Source organism: Hetaerina americana, unplaced genomic scaffold (genome assembly GCF_022747635.1).
Source record: "Hetaerina americana unplaced genomic scaffold, ioHetAmer1.1.p SCAF_1, whole genome shotgun sequence".
Classification (NCBI taxonomy): domain Eukaryota; kingdom Metazoa; phylum Arthropoda; class Insecta; order Odonata; family Calopterygidae; genus Hetaerina; species Hetaerina americana.
In genome coordinates this window covers 15076967-15102973 of record NW_027286069.1, presented here as the reverse complement: position 1 = coordinate 15102973, position 26007 = coordinate 15076967, and the positions used below count along the sequence as shown (strand labels likewise).

Genomic DNA, 26007 nt, shown 5'->3' with positions numbered 1-26007 from the left:
TCAATTCCCTTTGCTGACTTATTATAAATGAATGGAATTACTCTTTTAAGTTTTGCACTTGAAACAAGACAGCTAAAATTTAAAAAGAATTTTCTGGGATAAAAAATTGCAACTTGTATAGTGTGGTCTGGAGTATCACATGCTTGATGTACATGATTAAAGGACCCTATTTTTTAACATAAAATAAATGCGGCTGGAGATTTTGAAATGCCATGTGAAATAAACTATGCACCATAGAAATCAAGGCAAAACTTTCAGAATTGCAGGAACACTACACACACATCCATCATTAAAGTCCCTTTAGTGTCTACTTTATGTTTCACTACTAGTGTGTAGTTTCTAAATAAATGAAATTAAGAGATTAATATTTGACTTTTAAATTGAAATATTATCATTGTAATTATTCATTGAAAAACTGATTTTCTTCATCCATACAAAATAAGACCTGGCCTCAGACATTGCTAAAAACCAAACAAGATTTAAGGTGCATACTTCTAGAGGTTTTTACACTTACATCTTATTTTTATTTACAAATAACCATAAACAGGAAACACAGTAAATAAATACAGCAGACATGAAGATGGTATGACGTGTAAGTGTATATCTTGAAACTTCAAATGGGAAAACATTAAGTGTGCCTAGTTTAATACAAGGGTCAGTAAACCAATGAAAGTAAGGGAAGGACAATTACTTACTTAGCAAACCCGATGAAATCTTCATGATTGGTGTTCATATATGCCAATTCACAGTCATTTAGAAGCACAATTTGTTCTTTACACAGCTGTTCTCTTTGACGCACATAATGTGCAATAATAGATTCGGTCTCTTCACGTAATCTTGGGTACCTTGCCATCTATATTATAGAGAAAAAAGGGTTGCATAAATCAACCAAATGGAGCAAACAAATGAAGCACAAGTGGAATTTAGAATACACGACATTGATTTTTTGTAAATATCTCAAACCTACTGAGTTGCAAGGAAGCATACATATGTAATACACCACTTATCAAAATAAAATGGGATCCCACTTTACATATTAACCCATTCCTTAGAACCTAATTGAAATAGGAAAAATCTAAAAGTGAACCCAAAAATTGTTTCCTGAAATAAATAGTAGTTTCCTGAAGTAACAGTTGCAGTGATAACATGTGGAAACGCCCACCCTTATCCTTATAGAGACATCTGACCGAATTCTCCCAAACCATCACCCTTGTCTAATAAGTGGGGATATTTTCATGAAAGATTATCCCAAATAATGTCAAATGTCCCCTAATATTTTACTGCTTAAATTGACGAAATGCTCATCAAACTCATAACTAAAACTAAAACAAACATCAAACTAAAACTACCAATTTCAGGCCATATAAATTATAATTGCAGCCTTTCAAAACAACTGTGTAGCCCTATTATGATTGAGTTTTTTAAATTGGCATGTTTAGAGTTCAGTAACATCAAGTCAGGGTGTTTTGTGGCAGTTCTTTTCACTGAAAGCCCTTTTATTTCCACTAGTGTCATAACGCAGTCATCTTTGTGGTCTTGAATCAATGCTTTCACATCCACATCATCGGTCATAATGAAAGACCAATAGCCCAATACGAGTGACTTTTTCATCATAACCAATATCATCTTATTAGCAGTGAATGAGAATTAAGCTAGTCATTACTACAATATGGCCAAATGTGGATATCACAACGTATAAACCCAAAAAAACCTATATACCTCATGCAGTTTTTTCTTTGAAATTTCATTAAAAAAGTAGGATGCACCATGCAAAGAATCACTCTCCTTCGATAAATCATACTCTCTTGTAACGCAAACAGAAAGATGAATTAATCTTCGGACTCTCTCTTCTTCTGCCTCTAGGGCAAAAAATGAGTACTTACAGGGAATACACAACCTAGTCCATGGCAATCAGAGCCTTGCTTTTACACTACCTCCTCTCTAGCACCACCCTTCTCTTATCATATGCTCACTTGCTAACATTCTCACCACACTGTTTTCAAAGGGTAATTGTTTTTTCAATTCTTCTGTAATTTTAGTACGGGAAGACCTAATTTGATTAATAGTAATGTCCCAAGGTAAGATTTTGATAACATTTTAAGGTCTAATTCTTATACACGGCTAAAAATCTTCACATAAAATGCCAGTGACACCAAACACAAGAAATGGCTAAGAATTAATACTAGAAAAAATGCTCTTTTTATTTAATGATACATTATTCTGTGTTTTATTTCATTTCTAGAATGCTTTTAAATTCTTCTACCATAGGGTAATTTGAAATGTACAGGACTGTGACAATGAGTTTGCATTTCAACTGCCAGATTTAATTATAGTATGTCCTAGATAATGGGAAAATTCTCTAAAAAAATTTTAGAACAACCTAAAAGTCCCTTTGCATACAAAATGATTTCTCTCAACATTTGAGAATTTTACACACAGGGTGTGGCAACTTCCTTTTTTATAAAGCAAAAGCCCTTTAAAAAAGGAAGTCATGTTGCCGCACCTTGTGTTTCCTCAATTTAAGGCTTTAAAACAGGGTACATGAGATATCCAAGTTTTTATGGTAAATGTATGACGAGGAATCCTATGGTAAAATATATGATGGTCAAATATATAAGTTGAAATGGAGAAAAATATGATCAGAATACATTAAAACCTATATGTACAACAATAAATTTAAAGGATGCATGAGCTCATCTTGTGAGTTTTCCAGCACAAAGAGAATGCATAATCAATACCAAAAGGCATCATTATGTAACTATAATTCATTTACTGCTTTCAACTCAATTTTCCTCAAGGGTTTTCCACTAACCTAGACACTGGTCTATTATTTACCCTGATGTTTTATGTAGCAAGTCGGTCACCAAAAAATCATGGCGATGGAAGAAGCTCAACAGCCCTTAGGGCAATGAGCAAGTCCATCATCAAGAATCAGGACGGTGGATGACCTCACTCAGTGGAAGACAAGATAAGATTTTTCTCTGAAGCTATGCTGGGATATCAGATCTTTCATAAGACTTAATCTGCTTTTTATAAGTCTTACTAATTCAGTGTATGCCACCTAAGTGTATATGGCTGTGTAGGTTTTCGTGGCGGTGGTTTGAAGTATTCTGCATTGTCGGGTTTCACCGCGTCGTTGTTTGATTCTGACAACAGTTTTGCTGAAGTTGCATTCGGCGTCTTCAGGTCGAAGATGAGGGAATTTTGCCACCCTTTTATAGGTGGTCCCGTCTAGTGGCTGCTCGTTGATTGGTCCACTCCCGGAGAACTCTCTTCCACGCATTGTGGAGATGGTAGCCTTCACCTCTGTTAATGTTCTCCGGGTTTTATGCAATTTCAATTGCTTCTCTAATTAATCGTGGGTAGTATCTACTCTCCTTTACTATTATGTTGGCTTTTTGGAATAAGATCTCGTGACCGGGTTCACTCCATTGGTGTTCTGAAATGGCCGACAGGTGAAACTGCTTATTCCAAGTCCCTCATATTCGACCTGAAGATGCCGAATGCAACTTCGGCGAAACTGTTGTCAGAATCAAACAACGACGCAGTGAAACCTGACAATGCAGAATACATTTATCAACTGTTTTAAACAAAATCCATAGAAATCCATTTGAATATTTACAGCTATATTGTTAGTCCACAAACACCAATCTATATTAGAGGATATATTCAGTAGTTAGATACAAGAACAAAAGTTAAAGTAAAACTTGGCCACTCATTTCAGCTTTTCTTGCTTACACAAACAGCAGTAGTATGCATGCACAAATTACAAACATTTGTGTGTTTGTATTTGTACTGCGTGGTGTTTACCTTGTAAGACACAGGTTATATTAAAAAAATATCTTCTGAAAGCACAACAGATCATCTCTGGAGAAAGATATCTTACCTTATCGGTACAAACGCGAACAACATTTGACAGCTCCATGACTACCTGATCAACACACTTCAGACTAGGTTCTTTCAGCCGACTGATTTGCTTCTTCACAATGGCTTCAAATGCCATGTCAGGAGTAAATAATCCCACACGAATACCTAGAAAATGATAATTTCATTTAGTAAACATGAAAAAAAAATATTTACTGAAAGAAAAGTCGAAGTGAGCATTGTTAAACTCAAGAGTGGCAATAGTGTTTAATACTTCCTTTCTCTTCTTAACATTTTTTGAGGAGATAGGGATAGCAATATCTCCATATCTGTTCACCCAATTGGCAAACAGGTACATCGGTTGAGAAAGTTTTAGAAGGAGCAAATGAATCATGTTTTGTGATTAGATGCAAAAAACAAGATAATCGTTTCATCTTCATCACATCAGCTAGTCAGATGATATTTGTCTTGATGAGACTTGGGCTAGGGGCTGGAGTTAGTGGATATAAATATGCCATGTGTGAGAATGATTAATAGTTATCAAATCAATCAGGGTCAAGGGCGGGGCTCATGATTTTTACATTAGCTCATTAACCAAACTTGTAGTTCTCAATACAGATGCCCTTGCAATGCAGGATCATCTGCATATTGAACACATGCATAAATTACCAACTGCCAAAACTACCCAATTAACAACTTAAGCAGCCTTCTTTCATTTCCATACATGGCAATAGCATTTACCAATTGCCTGTGAATATAAAACTATTAGTATTACATCAGTCTTTTCTACACCCTTAAATCTTTCTTCACTGCTCTCCTCTTGAAATGATACTTTTATCACTCTCACAAGCAACTCATATTGCATTCACATGTTAATGATTAACGAGAGTAAAATTACTTGAGCATAGAAGGAAAAACATTCAATGTATTAAATGACATTATTGCTAACAATGAGGTGACAGGGAGAGTGGATTGGAGAGGAGGGAATGTCTCTTGCTGGGACTGTAATATAACCTCCCCATTGGTTAACTAGAGACAATATTTGGTCCTCTACTGTACACCAATCTGGTTATTTTTTCAAATTCGATAAATTTTTAACACCAGCCCTCTTCATTATGGTGGAAAAATCTATATAAGCAAAATTTCTTACCATGAATATTTCGAATTGCAAATGCTATTTCCCTCCTTAACTCCTTCTCATCAAATTCCATCTTAACAATTTCAAAAGGAAACCTCTCGTGAAACAAACGGTTGATTTTGGCACCACCTGACAGTTCCATTGTATTGATCTGAGCTGATCCAGATCCTTCAATGGTACGTTCAAAGTCTGATTGCAATTGCTGTATCATCCTGAAATGGAAATTAAAATATTACATTTTAATGAAAAAATAAAGAAATTATCATTGGTGAAAAGTGTAATGGAACAAACTTTCATTTTGTGAGTGTTCATGCCTTTTTGTGGATACTGAAAACAAATTAATAAAGCAAAACAAATCACTACATATAAATGGCTTGATAATTAGGGAATTTATAGTCCTTTTAGACATTTTACTCATCTTACACCATAAGAAATGTTTATACAAATATGGTAAAAAGTTATGCGGAGCCATCACCTGAAAGAATCAACAAATGAAGGTACAGGCAATTCAAACTTGTTACAACATTTAAGTCTACATTTAAAAAATAAAAGAATTAAAATGAGAAAAGAGAATATCAACTAAATTAGTAAATAATCATCCACAATTAAAGTCACAAAACAGTAAACAGACAATAACTTACTGCAGCATCGCCTTAGTTTTGATTGCTGGATCATCAGGCCTAAAGTTTTTGTACTGTTCCACATCTTTTTCCAAAGCAAGTAATTGTTTCTGGAAAATAATTACACAAAGGTAGTCAATTTAGGATGCTATGAAATAGATACAAAAGTTCAAGAATAATGTAAGTTATATTCAATTAAAATTTAATCACTTAAGACCATCATAGTATATAAAAAAATTCAAATAAGTTCCACAACATGAGAATAGGTGATAATAAAAGTAACATGGCAGATATTATTCTTGTATCTGCTTGTTTTAGCACTTTTAACTTGTACAGTATTGGTTGCACACTTAAATAAAAACATACTATGCTATATCTAGGTTTTAAAATGTATATTTGTTCTGACATCCACTTTCAAAACACTTTCACTGATCTTGTAATGGTATGCTTGTTAACTTTAGTTACAGGATGGAGTATGAATATTCTATCATCTTTCTTCAGACATTGATTGCTAATGCTACCGTGAATTATTTAAGCATGACTATCCATCTAAGATTGCAAACTGTGGTAGAGAAAATTCACATTGCAGGTTACTACATCGATAAAATGCAAAAAAATAGATCCATAACTACAATACTGGGCTCAAAAACCAGTCAAGTGATCTTCTTCCAGGCAATGTTCCTCCGACTATTTTACTGCATTACACAATTGCATGCAATCTTATAAATGCCATTGAAGGCATTTCCTTGGAGTTATCATTTACATCAATCTTATCATACATAAAATTCCTGATTGAGCACTCTCACTGAATGGGACCAAAGGTATTAACTGTAATCTCACTTAACTTAACCCCTTTAACTGTCTTGCACACCTCAATGACCAAAATATGCTATTAATATATCAAATACTATATCAAAAACTATTAAACTTTTCCACATAATAAAGATTTATTTCTGACTAGTTTCACTGCACTTCACCATTTTCAAGTCTATGATGTTCAGGAAAATGATGTATTCATCAAAACTAGTCAGAAATAAATCTTTATTAAGGGGAAAATCTTAATAGTCTTCGATTCTGTTATTCCATTAACTGATGAATAAATTCACCCGAAAGTAACAGTGCCTCGTTAAAACAGTATCATCAATACTAATATGCCTCGGAATTCTTAGGAGAGATTCCCCTTACAAACCATATCAAATTCTCATGTTCAAAATTTGAGGTGATTTCCATCCAGGAAATGAAAACTCGATTGTCAAACATAATTAAAACTTATCTAACCTGCAATTTGTCCCTAAGACCAGGGAGTGTGTCTCGTATATGATTGGTCAGCTGCTGATTCAAGACTCTCTGCAGATATGGTGTGCCTTGTCGATCCACTAGATGCCTGTATGCTGGGTGACTGTAAAATTTTAAAAACATATTAAAACAATATATACAACACAAGCAACATAAAATATAAGAGGGCTAGCAAAATAATAAATCCCAATGTCTCAATATATTTAATCATTTTCAAACCCTCTCCTAGCCATATTATAAATAAGGCTATCTAATTTTTCATTGTTGACCTAAACTTTCACTGCTGAGAGTTAACGTCAAACTGAGATGCATATGAACACAACTTCCATCAGCAATCTCAAAGGTGAAGATCAGATTTCAACATTTTTTCCAATACATATTTTCATTTATATCAAGTTTTTGCTCACATTACATTTAAACTTTGTTTAACTTAAGTCTTTAGTAATTAACGAGAGAAAGTTGTTCTTTAATATGTTTTTTTTAAATGATCATCAGAGAAGTAAGATGCTAGCATCTTAATCCGACCTGTGAGAAAGTGTGAAACATTACCCCTTGCTTTCATTATATGTGAGTTTCCAGAGTCACTTGAAAAAACAGCTGTTGAATAACCCAAGTTAAAACATATCACTTTAATTTTCCATTTTTTTATATTAAATACACTGAAAATCAACTAGAAGCAAGAATAAAAGTAAAAAGTCCACACAAATTTGGCAAACTTGCTTGGAAAATGAAACTATATTTCAAGTTCAAGACACATAAATAACTCAAGCAATAACAGGGAAAACACTATCTTCCTATAATTCACAATTAAGAGCATAAGTACTCAATAGAAAATAACAATTGTATAACTAAGAGAAATGCACAGCAGTGATGATAACAATGAAGAATTTTTCTCCTTTCCATGGGGCCCTTACTTATTTGGAAACTATTAATAGTTTGCATTGTCCAAGTTGCTCATTTTAACCATTGAATATGTAATGGGAGCTGATATTTTTTCTAAATTTCATAGCCATCTCATTTCTATATGAGAAGTTTGGTATCAAATTTTTCAGTGAAGAGTTTTATAATTAATTACATCTAATACTAATTTTCCTATTTAATTATAGCATGTACAAAAATTTATTTTTTATTTAGATAACAATTCCCTGATGGATATTTTGTCAAATGTCAAAAAAATTATAAAAATTTATTTTATCCTATCTTTAATTTCACAGAAACTTCTTATTTTCTATGTATTGGCAATCCCCAAAATTACTTAAAATTAAAAAATTAACCATTTTCCTTTTAATTTATTGTTTGATACACTTTATGGCCAACTGAATTTCCCTTTGATTAGTGCGCATAGATACTAGCACAGTTATTTATGGTTTCATAAATATGAAGCATGGATTTCTATCACTATCTGTAAGAAAATCTGACAGATGAGAAAAATAGTACACTTTTCAAAGATCTATTTCAATGAGCCTTTAGCTTTTTCCTTTACTTATATTACCTTATAGAATGAAGAGACATTATTTTTAAAGGTATTTAAGGTAAAATAATTACACTATAAAGTCAGAGATACCTTAGGAAAAATTTTCTTTCAGCTGCAAGAGCTGCTTTGATGTCTTTGCGGCCATCGATATCCTTCTGACTACGATTAACGACTCCAATGTACCCTCTTCTCAGTGGAAGCAGCTTGTTTTCTAATATATCCCTAGCATCAGTACCAGCATCCATTAAATCCAGTTTAGTAATAACACCAATGGTGCGAATTCCTATAATTAATCCAAAACAGTTCAATAAAAGAAGCTTGGACAAACAAAATACATATTAATCTCAAGCCAAACCTTACATTAACACCTTTAATTAAAAAACAATTAAAGTAATCAAACCTAGGCGGTGATATACATGTTAAAAGAATTTGCACTTTACCACAGACATTTTAAGATATAATGCTTTTGAACAATTCAGGGCATCATCAGGTACGAATTTCATTTATACGCAGCACTAGAATATAAATAGGGTTATTGGGCAAGGCAAGAGGTGTTGCTGCCATGGGTGTGAAGTGGCATGTGGGTGGGGTAGAGGGACAATGGAAGGGTTGGTTTCGTTTTTTCCCCACGGCTCCTTTCTCAGAAAGAGGAGTAGGGAGGCCAAGGCGAATGATTTTAACTAACTGAAATGGCTGCATTAAAATGCACATTAGCGGATGGCTCCGTTAAAAGTTACTGTTGTGACATCTTCCGCAGCTTCTTTGGAATTTGAGTAGGGAGGGTTGTGGGTACATCATGGGAAAAGTACAAAAACTGTAGGTGTGGACATCAAATACTTCCACAAAATGAAGCATGAAACCATTAAGCCTGAAACTATTAAGCAGTGATTTTTGGAAGATATATCACATTCTTAAGGGGTTCAGATGTATTGGAATATGGCATACATTCCACATCAGAAATTTCAAATGATTCACTCTAACACTTCCCATCGTAGTTACTTGGGAGTTTATTAAAAGACAATTACCATACAATATGAAAATATGCCATGCAAGCAAAGAAGATTAATATTATTTCATTACACTCCTGTAACATGTGAATATAGCAAAGAAATTACCACACTGCAATCTTTTGCACACATGATACTATACATCAACAATTTTCAAGTATTCATTTCTAGTCCTGAGTACAAATCTTTTTGAAAGGGAAAAGGTTTCCATCAGAATGATATTACCATGTGTTGAATAAGAGAATTAATACAATTGCAAAAAACCTTTCATGAGAACTTTAGTGCAATTTGCAAGAGGTTCCTATCCCTCTTAAATAATGAAATTAAATAATGTTTTTGCACATTTTGAAATCTCTTAAAATGGAGCATTGGCCATAAACACCAGGGCCTGTAAGATTAGGTTGGACACCTGCATTCTTTACATTTCCCTAAACACACTCACTTTAAGAGGAGTAAAATATCACAAGGGTATAAAAAACAGTTAATCTCAAATATGTGTAATATTTTCGATAAGAGAAGCAGTGGAAACCTCTGTTTTAAGATTAGTTCATGCTACATTCACAGCAGAGAATCAACAGGCCTTAGGAAAATGAAATTCACACGAAAGAATTTATGATGAAAAATGATTGATGGCAGTCACTATCAGTTTTTCAACAGCATCTATACCTTATTAACATGTGTTCATTAAAATTTTTATTTATAGTTGGAATAACTGTTGAGATTATTATTAATTTTAGTAGTACACTGGTTAATGAAGGTTATGAATAGACCCAGACACTAAGCACTACTACTTTTCCGAGGCTCAACCAACATGCAATTAAATATCCTGACAGAATAATTTACAAAATACCCTTTTTAACTCTACATACATTCCTCTCCACTCATTCTGATCAATACGCCCAATATGCCATACCTTGTTGCTTGCTCAAATTCTCCCCTTTGCCACCTGTCTCCAATTTTCTTTCCTTTTTTTCAACCACTTTCCTTGACTTCTTTGGATTTATTCCAACAATTGCCTGTCTTCCCCTAATATGCATAACCCTTCTTCATTTTCTGACCTTTCTGATTATACAAAAATGCAGTACATATTCCATTTTCTACAATTCTTACATTTACACTTTTATTTGACACTCCTGTTACCAACTGTTTCCCCTTTGAAAAAACTTCCTTAACTAGAATAATTTTTATTTATTTCTCTCCTACGAGACATTTTCATCTAGAAGACTTCCTAAATAAGTGAAATGATCTAACCAGCCCAAGGGTATGCCCATCATATTTAGTGTTTAATTTGACCTTCCCATTACTAAGGGGCATATGTGCCTTTATATTCTTATAATTCTAAGCCTATATTTACTGCACATCCTGTATAGGATGCATCAATTGCAGCAATCCTTTGGCTGAATTTATACATCTATACCTTAAGAATCTGAAATTTTGAGTTGAAGAGTTCCAAATCTACTTTTATTTCTACCTTGTCCTCATTCCACCTTTACCATTTTCTCTGGGCATTTATATGTAGTAAATCATATTTGATAACAGATAATCCTGCTGTAGCACCTTGCACATTATCACTCCTGGTGATCTCAATCCACTACCAGCACTTGCAGCAACAGGTACAGAAACACAACCTATCCCTCTTGTAAACTTGTCTCAGTATTTGACCTGAAGGTAGGTTTTTCAGGCAAGGATAGAGCTTAACCAAAACTAAGCCCAACAGTACATTAGACTCACATCAGGGTAGTAGGCCAGCTTCTTTTCCTGTGCTGCCTGCAGTTTCCCAGGCAGATCTGGCTTTAGTGAAGCCGAGGGTGTCCAGAAGCATCAAATGGAATCAAACCGGGACCCTCTGGTGAGTAGCTTAGTGCCCTACCCATTGGACTACCACATTCTCCACAGGATGTTAATTAATGGCACCCAATTGACCATCAATGTTTCATCAAATTCCACAAAGAAATCAATTACATCCTGGCTACAATGTATATTCCAATCAGTGACATATCTGTTATGGTATCATGGGTACAACTATCCTCTCTAATCCCAATCTGATATTCCTAACTACGTAATCTTTTACCTGCTTTCCTCAGTCTTTCGGCGATGATTGTTACCACTACCTTTGTTATGAACAAAATTTAACTTCTGATTCTATAGTCTTCACATGTGCTGTTTTTTTCCTGCTTTTGTAATAGGATAGGTAACTAATCAATCAAATTATTGTGACCTATTTCCACTGCCATAAATGAACTCATATTAACCCTTTTCCACATTTCACTTGACCCCCTAAATGGTAGGGGTACAATCTATCACCACAAGCTTGCTTACTTTTGTTTCCTTTAAGGCTTGTTCTATCTCATCGCCTATCACTATTATACCTAAACTTAAGTTATATATAATGACATCATATTCTCTACTAAAATAGTATACATATTAACCACCTGCATTCCCTACAGTATATTTGCCATACATTTCTTCGATGTAATCTTTTCACCTGACAATCTCCTCCGGTTCAGTAAATTAATCCCATCACATCCCTGATTAAATACTAATCTCTTTAAGTGAATAAGATGCCTTAAACACATGTAATAGCTGCAGGGAAAAGTAAAGGGAAACTCAATTACAAGAATCACTGATAATAATTACCTTAAGTTGATTATTTAACCTGAATTTACAATTTTTGTAGGTTGTTCATAATGACCATGAGATAAGATATTAGATCAGTAGGCCAATTCTATAGCCTGATGCTTAAAACTTGATGTAGCGCAACTATCATATTTAATGTAACAGTTTAATTCCTATACTGCATCACATGTAATGCTGTTGGATATTGCAGTTACTTTCAAGCTTTAAATGAGCAACTTCTCACATACTCCTAACCGCTCAGTTACAAATAAAAGACATAATGCACACCTAATGGGTGATCATCTAGAGCTACAAACCCTAGCTATGGCTACATGGTGTGATGTAAATGAAGATGGTAATAAACGGTCATTTTTGATACACAGCTATAATCACAAAAAGGAAGTAAAGAAACTGGAAAAAACAAACTTCAACGGTATATCACACAGGGTATATGGAACCTGTATCAGGATGTGAGCAAGAAAGTTGTGTAATCCTAGGTTTAAACTAGAGCACTCCATGATAAAACCCAAATAACTTACAAGTATTTTAACATAAGTGCAAGTAATTAGGTTTAATTTGTCTATTCTAATGATTTCTTCATCTTTTCTTAACATATCATCTTATCAATGAGATAAGAGCTCTAAGAGGAACTCTAGTTTTAAAAGAGCTTTTTTTAAAGAATGCCTCTACTTGTTTTTCAGAATTAAATGATTATTTGCCCCGAGGGTGGCAACAACATAAAGTAAAATAATGAAGCCTTTAATCCTAAAGGATACTTTTGTAAATACCTCGTTAAGTTATATCTTTCAATAATAAATACCACTAATTATGTCTGGATTCATAAGAAATCTAATGCAATACTGACAAAATTTAAAACCTTCCCACCTAAACATTTACTGCTGATATCAAGGCTCATCTTACACGATGTAAATTATAACAGCAAAACAGTACTACAAATCAGTGTGTGGTAGAAGCACATATTCTGGTCTGAGAAAGATGCCTTTGTTACAACTTGATTGCATATCCACACATATCAACGGCAGCAACCGAAGGGTGGTTAGGAAATTATTTACACAGCGAGTCCTGAGGGCATTCACAATTATTAACATATGTATTTTGAAAATTGGCTAAAGGAGACCTAAGAACAGATAAGCGCATAGGATACATCATTCAAGGTAACATTTACAGTCACTTATTCAAAAATACCTCCACTATCAGAAGCTTACATGGCAACAAACTGCAATAACAGATAGATTGTCCCATTTTCTGATATCATTACTTCTGTTTTATTACTTGACTCGCTACAAAATGAGGTCACAGAACTTTTACAGGAAACTTAAAGATTGGTATTTATTTTTGCTCTGGCCAATGTTCACACATGCCATTATTTGCCATGACTACTCTCTCTAACTAAGTTCTAGCAGCTTGTTTCTGCCACACAATGCTTTAGTGAAGGGCCGATAAAGATGCCTGTAGTCAGCTGGATAAGTACTCATGCATAAAAACATTACTTTCTTGGAGTCCCTGTTTTCCATTTGGATATTTTCTAATAACATAAATTTCAGCCATACACCAAACTTGATTGCCTTCTCAAATATTAATACAATGGGAACAGATACATTCAAGGAAGCATGCACATGCCTAAGGATTCAAGGTTAATAATAATAAATGTATCATAATAATAGTATTATAATAAAAGCTATAGAGAAGAAATAGGTACAGGTAATCATAGATAAATTTCTGGATTAGATGCTGAGTGGCTTATAACACAATAATTACAGCATTATAGTCACACAATTTAGAAGCATGCAATATACTTTGACAGATATTGTTCAGATAGGGTTATGTATGAAACAAACTTTCAAATAGAAAATTAGCCTTACCAGCCGGATCAACTTCTTTGACCAGTTTTAATGCATCAGAATTAGCCAAATCCATATTGGCAGGTGTTACTGCAAGACATAAGCAATTCTCCTTTTTTATGAATTGCATAATCATGCTGCGTATCTGCTGCTCAATATCAGCTGGTTGGTCACCAACTGGTACTTTAGTTAACCCCGGGAGATCAATTAAGGTGAGGTTCAACACTGTAATTTCAAACATACTAGTATTAAAAAGTCTATCCTGCCTACTAAATAATTTTACAAATAGTACGTCGCAAATTCGGTGCACGCTAGAAATGTGTTTTTTCTTCAAAAAATCCTCTTAAAAGCAGAACGAGATGATAGGATATTTAACCAACCTATGTCTATCCACAGTTTTCAAAGCACATTCAGATATTCCAAGTTTGCAATTATAACACTGAAGCTGAACTAAAACTGGAGAGTTTCAGTGATAATTTGTATTCCCATTTTACTGCTCCACTGATTCAACCTTTTGAAACACTTGTACATATACAAATTTCAAAAGAATTGGATCTATAGGGTGAGGCAACATAACTTCCTTATTTTAAAATGCAAAACCTCTTTAAAAAAGGAAGTTCTGTTGCTGCATCCTTAATGCTACAAAGGGTTACACTCTGTATTCATAACAAGGAACTTCTAAACTCATTGTCTCAACGAGCACATGTTGTGCTACAAGTTAAATTTCAAGTAAAACTTTTTTCTGGGCGTATTCTCATGATAACTGCATGAATTTCATTCAATCGTAAGAATAAGTTGGAGAATGGAATACTTCATTTAAATGGCACGATTAAGTACCAAATTAAAACTTATATAAATTAAAAAATACTATGAAGGTTCAAAAAAATGACTATCTTTACGAGCAGTCTAGGTTGTAAGAAGTCTAATTATCCCATTCATTATTATGATAATTTTTTAAATTATTTTGCATGATTTTGAAGTCATAGATTCTACTATTGTCACTACAAGGCACAATTCAGATCATTCGTAATCTAAATCGAAAAAAGGCAAATATTATAGGCAAAGTAAATTTTAAGGTTCAGACTTGAGAGATGTGGACTCCCAAGTTCACAATCAAACTTTTCACCGTTTCTTGGCACCTGTATACCAACTGCACAACCACGTATTTCATTTGAATAATTTAATTATAATATTATTTAACCAGTAACATAACACGGCCTATCTGTTCTGGAATAAATACATTTGAATTAGTTCAAATCCGTCAATTACAAACCTTTTATGGATAATAGTAAAATGAGTTTACACGGTTTACACCAAGCACAATTCGATGAAATACAGAATCCGAACGGTTTACAATCTACAATGGGGCAGATACTACCCATGGGATGCTCTGCTAATTACATAGATTGAGTGATTGAGGCATTTCGATACATAATATCATTACATTCTGAAAGCATACATTCACAAGTAACAGACAATGATGAACCTTTCATTCCGCGATAAGATTTATGCGACAAACCAAATGGAATTCATTTCCTCCTCCTAAAATATTGACGAAACAGCGAACGAGGGGATTTAAATTTCAATTAACGAAATTTCATTCCTATTCCATTACACTATTTTCACGTAATACGCAAGCAGAATTGCTACTGACTATTTATATGAACCTCTCTTTTTTGTGCATGAGTACTGATTACTTCTTGGCCAAAAAATATCCAGGGGTCATTAACCTAGCTACGACTTGTCAAACCTATCAACCATTTATTAGTAATTGAAAAGGAAAGTTTTGACTCAAGACGAGCAAGTTTTACTCACAACAAATGAAAAATTTAAACAACAACTGATTAAAGTAATCCACGTTTGTCAAATTTGATTTTCATCGGAGGGAATTGCCAAAATTAAACTTGGTTGCACCGTAATCACAATTCACCGTACTTACCATTTGGCGAATAGACACGAAGGTTAATTGGGATTGGAGATAATCCCTTGTTACTACCAGTCACTCGATCCGTTTCCGCTTCGATTTCCTTGCGGACTTCATCGAAATCAGTAAACTTTTTACCTTTACAGTGCAGAAATTCGGCATACTCTGAAATTATAACCGGAGCGTAACAAATTCTTATTTACACGAAGCCAAAGAGGTATATATCAGATCTCGACAACAAGTCCCATTAAATTACTTGCCTATGCTACTGTTTATAAGTTGTAAAATAAGAGGTCTTCGTGTCACAATCCCTGATCCTCTGGGCAAAAAATCTCTGCAAAGACATGAAATCAAGATAAATGACTCATGCAACAGAACTGTCATTGGTTTGCGTACGTCAAAAACCGTTACGTTACTAATCATGCTTGATGACAGAGATAAATTGTCGGCAACAAATTATACTACATATTAAATATGAAATGCAAAATATATCAGTTAATAGTGATACATACCTTCCAACAAAATTTTCTAGCACAGAACTTTTACCAGCACTCTGCCCACCTACCACAGCGATTTGTGGTAAGTCCAATTGCATGTTAACTCCCAACTGAGTAAATGCATCTTGAAGTTTATTGACGATGGGGATGAGTTGCTCCATCCCCGTGTTCCCTGACATCTTTACTAGTCCTGTATTTACGCCCTCCTTTTTAAGTTGCCTAAAAAATTCTCAACACCCCTTCCGCCGTCCTAGGCCTCCAGCCGACACGGTACGGAATAAAACCAAGATGGAAGGCTTATTTCCCACAATGCTCCCCGTGGCCCGGCCGTTTCAGATCGAAGATTGTCCTAGGTTGAGAAGTGATATAGACAGGACATTCTTTTCCAAGTTCGTAGTTTTCCTGTAAAACTAATTATGAATGTTAATAATAGAAAATTTAATTTTAACAAGGCTGACTTCGACCATCATCATTTGAATACGAGCTCAAAAGTGGGTCGTATCAGTTTTCGCATAGCGTAAAGATTGACCCATAGACTTTCAATCAATATGAGCAAGATCACGGACAGAGTGTGCGCAGAAGCAACATTAGCGACCACCTTCTGAAATCCATCATAAAAACGAATCCACTCAAAGAAAAAGGTTTCACTCTAGCTGAAAGCGATAAACAGCTGAATTAAATACACATTCAAATTAATATTATCATATCCCTATCTTACCATATCTCACAGTGCAACATTATCAATTTAAGAAGAGATAAACCCTTAAGGTGAGACCGGTCTTGACTAGTATCAAATGAATCAGAGAAAAATTAAATGATATAATAACCGCATTGCATTAACAACCCACCAAAATTTATGGGCGTGAATATTATGCTCATTATGCTACTGAAAACAAACTACGTACGAAATGTTTATTAGTGGCCTCATGACAATTAAAGCATAAAATTTTACTTTGTCTAATATATCAATATGGTAGTTTTGTAACGACGCACTTTTTAATAACGAAAATTTAGATGAAGTGTAGCATTGCTCGATGAAATTTCTTAACGTATTTGCCGTTTAAACATGTTTTGAGTGTTTCAAGTAGTTCGCCTCTGAGGCGCTAGTTGTGAGGTCTAGTTACCCAAGATGTCGGAATTGGATAAATGGATTGATATAGCGAAAGAATGTAAATACCTCCCAGAAAACGATTTAAAGGCAAGTCAATTTCTAAGATCAGCATGCCGCTTAACTATATTTTGAGCCTTAATCGGTGTAGATGTTTTAAAGTAGTATCTTTCTGTTTAAATACTTAAACCACTTGTTCATAAAAGCTTACCATGCACATGAGCTTCAACCTTGTTGTTGTTTTAACGTTACCGGCTGAATAAATATCAGATGTGTCTACAAAACGAATTTTTACAGTAATCATTCTACCGTAGTGTCAAATTTTCTCAATTTGGATCGTATTTTGAATGTTTTAAAAGTAAATTTGAGTGGCTAAAACGTTCAACATCGTTCCTGAACTTGCTTTATGATTTGTATTTTTCAGAAATTATGTGATATGGTGTGCGATTACCTTCTTGAAGAATCTAATATTCAACCTGTTTCCACTCCTGTTACTGTTTGTGGTGATATTCATGGTCAGGTAAACATATTTGTACATATTAACAGGGAGACTTGAGTAATGTTTGAACTACGAATAATTTCGAGAAATAAATTCGTTTTCAGTTTTATGATCTTGAAGAGCTTTTTAGAAAAGGTGGACAAGTTCCAGATACAAATTACATATTCATGGGAGACTTCGTGGATCGAGGTTATTATTCGTTGGAGACGTTCACACGGCTATTAACTTTAAAAGCGAAATGGCCGGATCGGATAACACTTTTACGAGGAAACCACGAGTCACGGCAGATTACACAAGTGTATGGATTTTATGGTAAGCCAAAAAATTCTCTCATTCACAGCAGCAATTTTAATGTTAAGAGGAATTTCGGTTCAATTAATTCCAGTGGTCTTCATTCTTCCTTCCATTGTTGAATAGTGTTCCTTGTGCAGTGTATTGTCCTCTGTAATAACCTTATTTCATCAAATTATCAAATAAAAAGTTGTTGCGGTATTGATTGTGCTACAGTTCGTTGAAAACTGCACGTTCTTCGTATTGAATATGATAAGCTGAATTATATATTTGGGAATAACATTCGCGAATGCTGGGCATAATCATCCACCACTCCACATCCTACTCAGCACCCTTGTGTATAATATCTGTATGGATATTGCTTTTCTTGACAAGCGTTTTTTTTTATGTAAGCTACTTAAACTGTTCCATGTCAAGTAGCACAGTCACAGAAATCGCCTCTTCTCACTGTCGTAAATTTCAGGATGCGATCGATGGAGGTAGACTTAATAGAACATTATTGTGAATGTCTTGCGTCAAAAGTTGGTAATTTGGCTCATTTGCAGTAAAAGTGTCACTTCACTATGTAGTACTTTTGAAAATTTGTATTATTCATTTTTTTTTGGGAATTTTTGTGCACACTTCCAGTTTCTTTTAATATGCCTGCTTGTACTGGATCAGTGAAATGATGGCGATGAACCCTCCTTATTAATGGGATTAATGGACTTGATATATCAGTTTTCATCATATTTATGTGTAATGTATGCATTGGGAAGTTAAACAAAGCTAGTTATGTAGTTGTGTGTGACAAAAGAATGGGTCACACTCTAGCCATTATTAGCACTTAATTCCTTTTGATCCCAAATTTACAAGGTTCAGCAACCTGAAAAGAGTACATACTGTACATACAGTGCCTTATGTTATTTTTACATTTAAAAATCAAGTGGGAAATTTGGTACATAGTTCTTATTCTTATTAAAATTTTACCATTGCTTTCAAATCATTAATTTTTTCTATAATTGGTCACTGAAAAATTACTTTTGGAACCATTCATTTGACTGATCATCCAAGACCATTACCATTTATGACCTTTTGGTAAAGTGATAATTACCACAACATTTAAATGCAAAGGGTATTTTCAACTACCATCGATGAAAAATCCATTTTTTGAAAACTCAGATTTAAGAAAAAAGATTCAGTTTTTATACTGATTAACACACCCATCAGTAAACTTTCAATTTGTCTCATGTTGTGAGTTTTCTTTTATATTAAACCGTATCAGTTCTTGTGTTCCATGCATGATCACAATCTCATGGTCAATGACACATTATATTATGCTAATCCTGTTGTGGGTAAAGTTGCCCTGTTTTATGTCATTAATAACTGGAATGTGAAACATGTTCACTTTATTGAAATTTAGTTATAGATTATGCTAAAACATTCTTTAATCGAGAAAGCCCTAAAATACTACAAAAAATGCTAAGCTTAATAGGACAACAAGCATGAATTTTGATGATCAAATGAATGTATAATCTGTGAAGACATGTGCCAAATATTACTACAAAATAAATTGAATTTCCATTGCATATTGTGATGTGGTAGTAGTCTGGTCCAGCCATAGTAATAGCTCAGTAATCTGTCTACTCAAATTAAAAAATAGCAATTCTTCCCCTGGTTTCCCCACTTAAACATGTATGGTACTTGCTTGTATTCACCTTGTTACATGCAAAAATGGGCATTTTCTAGTATTTTGAAAACAATTTGACTACATTTCGAGCAGAAATTCACTTGGCTCCCTAGAAAAATATAGTGGCTCAGTTTTTTATCATTTATTTTAATCAAACATGGAATTTTCTAATCATACTGGATCAAAATTCTCTAAATCCAGCAATTATATAGGGAGTTTTGATTTTTTGATGCAAAGTTTCATGGCGGTTACTCTTTAAAGACGTTCATGTAACTTGAAATATGTTAAACTAGTCAAAGAAGGAATGAGTGACATAAATTAGATGGAAGTCTATTGGTTACTTGATCTGTATTGATTGGAAGTGAATGTTTTGAATTCATTTGAGTATTAAGTTGTATTTATTTTTAATGTTTTGATAACTCTGCCACCAGAGTTTGGTCTCAATTCAATATCTCTGTCGAATGGAATTGTAAGCACTGACTGAATAATATCTTGTATTATGATCCATCATTTTGCTAGAAGTTCAGTAATGATATGGTTTCGATTTGTTAATTTGAGTGTATATAATAGAATTCTGAATTTCATTTCTCTCATCATTGGCATCTTTTCCATTTTTTAGATGAATGTCAGAAAAAATATGGAAATGCAAATGCCTGGAGGTATTGTTGTAGAGTTTTTGATCTTCTAACTATAGCAGCGGTAAGTGTAACAGTTTAAACTTAATTCCATAACTTTGCCATGCATGATGAAAATAGGGCAATTGCAAAAAATTGATAATTTTTGTGTTGACTGTCTTGATTTCTCCTGTTACCTGAAATTCTAGTATTGCATTAGAATATAAAACTTCCCTTGTGGTTGATTTTGTGGAAAAGCATGATATCCAATGTTGGTAATTAGACATTTTTTAAAGTACAATAGCCAAGGTTGCCTGCATACAATTCAGCCGTGAAGTCAATGGGATGACTGTTTGGAAGGGTAGATAAAGTTTTGGTGAAACAGCCAGTGTAGACTGATTCACACATTACTAATGGTGGGAGGTTGGGGAAGGTAGTGCTGAACATTAATGTCAGGCAATAAGGCTTTAGGTTGGGGTATGTATATTGTTCTGGTGTGGGGTAGTCAAAGAAAGAGAACATAATGATAAATAACATCTCTGATTTGGCATGGGAAGGTTTAGGGGCACTTTAAAAAGAAGGATAAAGAATGCTAGCCATCTGGTCAAGAAGCTTTTTAGAGAGTTTAGAATTGGTGATAGGGGCTTCAATTAAAGATGTAAAGAAAAGATAAATGAAAATAAAAGCATATTATTGTATGGAACTGAAATTTGGTGGTTTAGAAGATGTCATTTTGGTGTTCTGTTGATTCTATTTTCAGATTATTGGACTCGCGCAGTTTAAGGTGTGAAAGTTATTAGTGTTCTCTTGACGTTTTGTCAACTGTCATAAGGTCTTAAGTTTGATGCATGTATAAAAGTGGTATTTTGCTTTGGTATAATATCAATTTGACTATGCTTTGATGCCTGAAGCCAGAACTAAGTTTACTCAGCAGGGGATGTACATTGTTGAGGGGCCAATAATTTACCTGTATGTAGCAGCACTCAATTGGTATCCACTTATAAGAATATCATGTAGTTTGATAAGATTGGGGTATTTCATTTCATGAAATAATTAAATCTTGGTGTAATGAATGTTAGCATGAATATTTGACTTCTTTGACAGGTTTAATTCTCAAAGCTGTTTTAGTATAGGAAAGAAATATTTTCAGTTGCAAGTTCAAAATACTCAATAATTCCCTTTTTTTCAGTTAATTGAAGAGCAGGTTTTATGTGTGCATGGTGGTCTTTCTCCAGACATTCGTACTCTTGACCAAATTCGTACCATTGATAGGAATCAGGAAATTCCACATGAAGGTAATGCCAAAATTCCTGATGAAATTGAATTTATACAGTATAGTGATGCTTACCATAGTTTAGGATATCTACTGCCCTTGAATTTTCTGTGGGTGTTTCACTAGAATGTCAATGTAGCCATGGTTGGTTGAATCGAGGTGTGTGTAAGCTGGTTGCAAGTATGATGTGCATTTAGCATGCAAGGCACAATGTTTAGCATATTTGAGTATCAGTTAATGCCTTTTACTGTACTCTAAGTGGACCAAGGATGTTGGCGTTATTGAGTATTGCCATTCCTTTCCCTGTTGCATCGTAGCTATCACCTAACTCATCTTCATGATACTTTTTTCCACTTTGTATTTACTGTTCAACTTTTTCCCATGTTTTTTAACCTAGGGTTTTTCTGTCTTTAGATGAATCAATGGCCTTTATGTAGCCTTAAGCCTGATGTTTGATTTTTTCATGTGATATTTGCTGTCAGCTGACCAGTGTTCTAAATTGCCCCTGAAGCTTCAAAAATCTTTTCCTCTTACTGCAATGACAGAATTAATCCCCTGGTCATAGGAAATGAAAAGCACTGTAGCATTCAATGCTATTTAATAAAATTACCTAACCAGTTATGATGCTCGCAAATTGTTATCAAGAGATTGCAATGGTATGTGTAATAGGGTCATTACAACCTCCTGATATGTTAGCACCAGAATTGGCCAAATTAATAAATATATTGTGGATACAATGATGTTTTCTTTCATTTTTTATGATGTGCAATTCCTCTAAGTTGCTGCACTTATCATCAATTTCATGCATCTTAGTACTTAAATCCAGTTCCAAATGACCTATAGTGCTGTTACTGAATTCAATTCACAAATCATTCATCACTTTTGCTTAGTTAAAAAATTGGCAATTTTCCACTTTAATTAATCATGATATTTTACCATACCATGCCTGAAACTTTTCTTTTTATCACTTTTGCTACTTTATGGGCTTCTCATTAACTGTTATGGTTTTAATGTCTGTTGATTGGTTGAATGGAATGCGTAGACCAGTGAAAGCTGTGATTCTGTACATAAGAAGTCACATAGTAATGTACATATCATCATCTTCTTCTTCTAAAGGCAGAGTCTTGTTGTAACAGCCATTGGTCTCTCTCCATTGCCGTTCTTTTCAGTTCAATGTAGGTTGTTACTCTCAAAGTAAATTGTATATCATCTATAAATTTCTTTCTTGGTCTTCCTCTTCCTTTTTTCTTATCATTTTTCCCTCGATAATGTTTTCCAGGAAGTTATCTCTGAGAACATGTCCTACAAATTTAATTTTCCTTTTCTTCATCTTTTTTATTATATTTATTTCCTCTTTAATTTCTCTCAATACTTCTATGATGCTTTTCTTGTCCAACCATCATGTTCTTCTTTTTCTTCTCCAAATCCACATTTCCATTGCTTTCAACTGAGCCTTTTCCCTCTTTCCCAACGTCCAAGTTTCGCATTCATGTAGTAATGTAATCGAAATAAACATTTTTGCAAAGGATTTTCTACATTCCAATTTCATGAGTTTGTTTCGTAAAAGATACTAATAATTTTCATATGCCTTCTTTGCCAAGGCTATCCTTCTTTTCACTGCAGAGTGTATGTGCTATCTCTTGTAAGTACACTCTATAAGTAGCAGAACTCTTCTACCTGGCTTATCATTGATTTCCCTATCATTAAATTTACAGGAGGTTTTGTCCTGTTGCTAGAAACTATCACAGCTTTAGTTTTCTTCACATTTATTTTCAGTTTCCATTTATTCAAAGCTGTGGACAGGGTTTTGAGCATTCTATTCATATCTTTGGCTTATTGTGCCAGGGTCACAATATCATCTGATAACCTAATGCCATGTATCTTTCTTCCGTTTATCTTCATTGCATTTGTTTCCTTCATTGTCTCTATAGCTTCTTTAATATATAAGTTAAATAGATATGGCAAAAGTGGACATTATTGTCGTACTCCTTTTCTAATCTTTGCTTCTTTCTCACATCCCTTTACTTCTATAAAAGTGCTTTGGTTCTGGTAGAGCTGAAATATGAGCTTCCTGTCGTTGTAGTCTATTCCTTTTCTCCTCATAGTTTTAAACATAAGTTTCCAATCTATAGTGTCGAAGGCTTTTTCCAAATCAATGAAGGTAAGGAAAACTTTCCTGTTCATTTCTGGCCTTTTCTCTAGGATTAGTGACTGTATAGCGTGTCCCTCATTCCTTTACCTACTCAAAAGCCATATTGATCTTCTCCAACATTTTCCTTCACTTTCTATTTGATTTTGTTCCCTATTGTGTGTAAAAGAAGCTTGGAAGCATGCAACAGATTGGAAATTGTTCTGTAGTTTGTGCATTCAATCGCTTTCCCTGCTTTTGGTATCATAATAGATTTGCTTTTAACAAAGTCTTCAGGTATTTCCCCATTTTCATAACATTCATGCACTATTTTGAAGAGACTACATTTAAACAGTGTACATATGTATGACCTTTTTTCTCATTGTTTTTTTTTAAGATTATTATATCAAATTATATTATAATCCAATATTTGCACAAAATTACTTATAGCATGCACAGGTTATAATGAGAAAGTGATTATTGTGAGTAAACAGGGAAGAGTTGGTTGGAAAGTCTTTGAAAAGTTTGAAAAATTTATTGATCATGGGTGATCTGAAAACTTTCAATCTCAGCATGAAGATGGCAGCACTCATCAGCAAAAGTTGGGAAAGGCATTTGCACATGTGTTGAAGGGTATTCACCAAAATTTCAGGCATTTTGGACTCTCTGTTTTCATTTGACAATCGTTTGAGTTAGTCTTTGTGAAGGTTTTTGTGAAAATAATAAAATATTGAGATAGCATTAAATATTTGTTTTTCATAGGCAGTAAGTCTATGCAAATCAAAGATGAGTTGGACTATATGTACCATGCAGCATCATTTATGCCTGTGAAAATGTGGGTAGCTGAATTTTAACGTCATACCAGCTTGGCTAATGGTGAACGTTCGGGATGGGCCAAAACTACAACAACCACTGATAACATCAAAAAAGTTCACCAAATGGTACTGGAGGACAATCAAATTAAGGTTAGCTAGATAGCAGGGGCTATGTAAATATTGAAGAATGCATTTGTCATATATTGACTCAAGAATAGGACATGTGTAAGCTATCCGTGCCTTGGGTGCTTGTTTGCTCACTTTAAACCGGAAGTACATTTAAATGAGCATTTCCAAGGCCCTGTTGGAGCAGATTAAGCAAAACAAGTCAGATTTGTTGCATCAATTCATAACTGCAGGTAAAACTTGGATTCACCTCTACACTAATGTGATGAAAGTAGAGTCAAAACATTGGACTTCAAAGGGTAAACTTGCTCCGGAAAAAAGCGAAGACCACATTGAGGAAAAAAACATACTTTTCAGCACGACAATGCTCCTGTCCACACTTCCGTGGTCGCCATGGCTAAAATTTGCTAATAGCTCTTTGAGTTGGTTGACCACTCACTGTATTCACCAGATCTGGCTCCCAGTGACTTTTTCCTGTTTCCTAACCTTAAATTTTCACTTGGAGGACAGATTTTCATTGGATGAGGAGATTATCACGTACGCAAACACCAAGTGAAATTACCAGTGCCTGGTGGAAGACCCAAGAGGATGTCACTCAACAGATATGCCTGGAAAGTACAAGATCTTTCACGTAAATGCCTATTTTGTGGGGTAAGGCATTAACTACTTCTTGAAAGGGTTAAGAAAGTTATCTGGAACAAGTGTATACACTTAAAAGGAGACAGTTAAAAAAATAAAATAATTTCAGGAAAAAATTTCTCGTTTATTTGTCGAAAACTTTTCAAGACTACCTATGTAAACTGGTTAAAATGCTCACAATAGTAGATAGTCTTGCAGGTATACCCCACTAAATCTTTATGCCAAATAAATGTGCAGAAAGGAATGTACTGGGATAGCAAGGAGTTAGTGTTATTAATTATTTCCCTTGTATGATCTTTTCCCATCTCGGATTCTTCCTTCCTTACATGCCTCTCTGCATTCCTGAAATCAATTTATATCCATTGTAGAGAGTTTTAACTCTTTATTACCATTTGAAGCAATTTATTCTATTAAATGTAATTCTTTAAATGTTATCCAAATTATAAGGAGTAATCAGGAGAATAGGAAATTTTATCATTGACGATGTGAAAACTTGAGTTAGATTGGATTTTATTTACAAAATACTCGTGTATGGTCTCTTTTTGTTGTT

General features: G+C 34.2%; 2 protein-coding genes across 7 annotated transcripts in view; one reads left to right on the top strand and one right to left on the bottom strand.

Moving 5' to 3' along the window:
- The window catches only part of shi (dynamin-1 shibire), a 59346-nt gene extending 42261 nt beyond the window's left edge, over positions 1 to 17085 (bottom strand). For 5 of the 6 annotated variants that reach the window (XM_071586255.1, XM_071586250.1, XM_071586254.1 and 2 more), the window contains exons 1-10: positions 16314 to 16815; positions 16062 to 16135; positions 15817 to 15966; positions 13899 to 14102; positions 8483 to 8675; positions 6901 to 7021; positions 5644 to 5732; positions 5015 to 5214; positions 3887 to 4032; positions 696 to 853 (exon numbers count right to left, since the gene is read on the bottom strand). In XM_071586255.1, the coding sequence (XP_071442356.1) occupies positions 696 to 853; positions 3887 to 4032; positions 5015 to 5214; positions 5644 to 5732; positions 6901 to 7021; positions 8483 to 8675; positions 13899 to 14102; positions 15817 to 15966; positions 16062 to 16135; positions 16314 to 16477 (1499 nt within the window). In that variant the 5' untranslated portion in view covers positions 16478 to 16815. Of the gene's footprint in view, positions 1 to 695; positions 854 to 3886; positions 4033 to 5014; positions 5215 to 5643; positions 5733 to 6900; positions 7022 to 8482; positions 8676 to 13898; positions 14103 to 15816; positions 15967 to 16061; positions 16136 to 16313; positions 16816 to 17016 lie in introns of those variants that run through there. The other variant, XM_071586251.1, reaches the window with a different exon arrangement.
- Positions 17086 to 17300: 215 nt separating this feature from the next.
- Positions 17301 to 26007, top strand: part of PpV (Protein phosphatase V) — a 14869-nt gene continuing 6162 nt past the window's right edge. Inside the window, exons 1-5 of the mRNA XM_071586258.1 lie at positions 17301 to 17496; positions 17831 to 17926; positions 18010 to 18217; positions 20482 to 20561; positions 21666 to 21771. Coding sequence (XP_071442359.1) covers positions 17428 to 17496; positions 17831 to 17926; positions 18010 to 18217; positions 20482 to 20561; positions 21666 to 21771 — 559 coding nt within the window. The 5' untranslated portion in view covers positions 17301 to 17427. The remainder of the gene's footprint in view (positions 17497 to 17830; positions 17927 to 18009; positions 18218 to 20481; positions 20562 to 21665; positions 21772 to 26007) is intronic.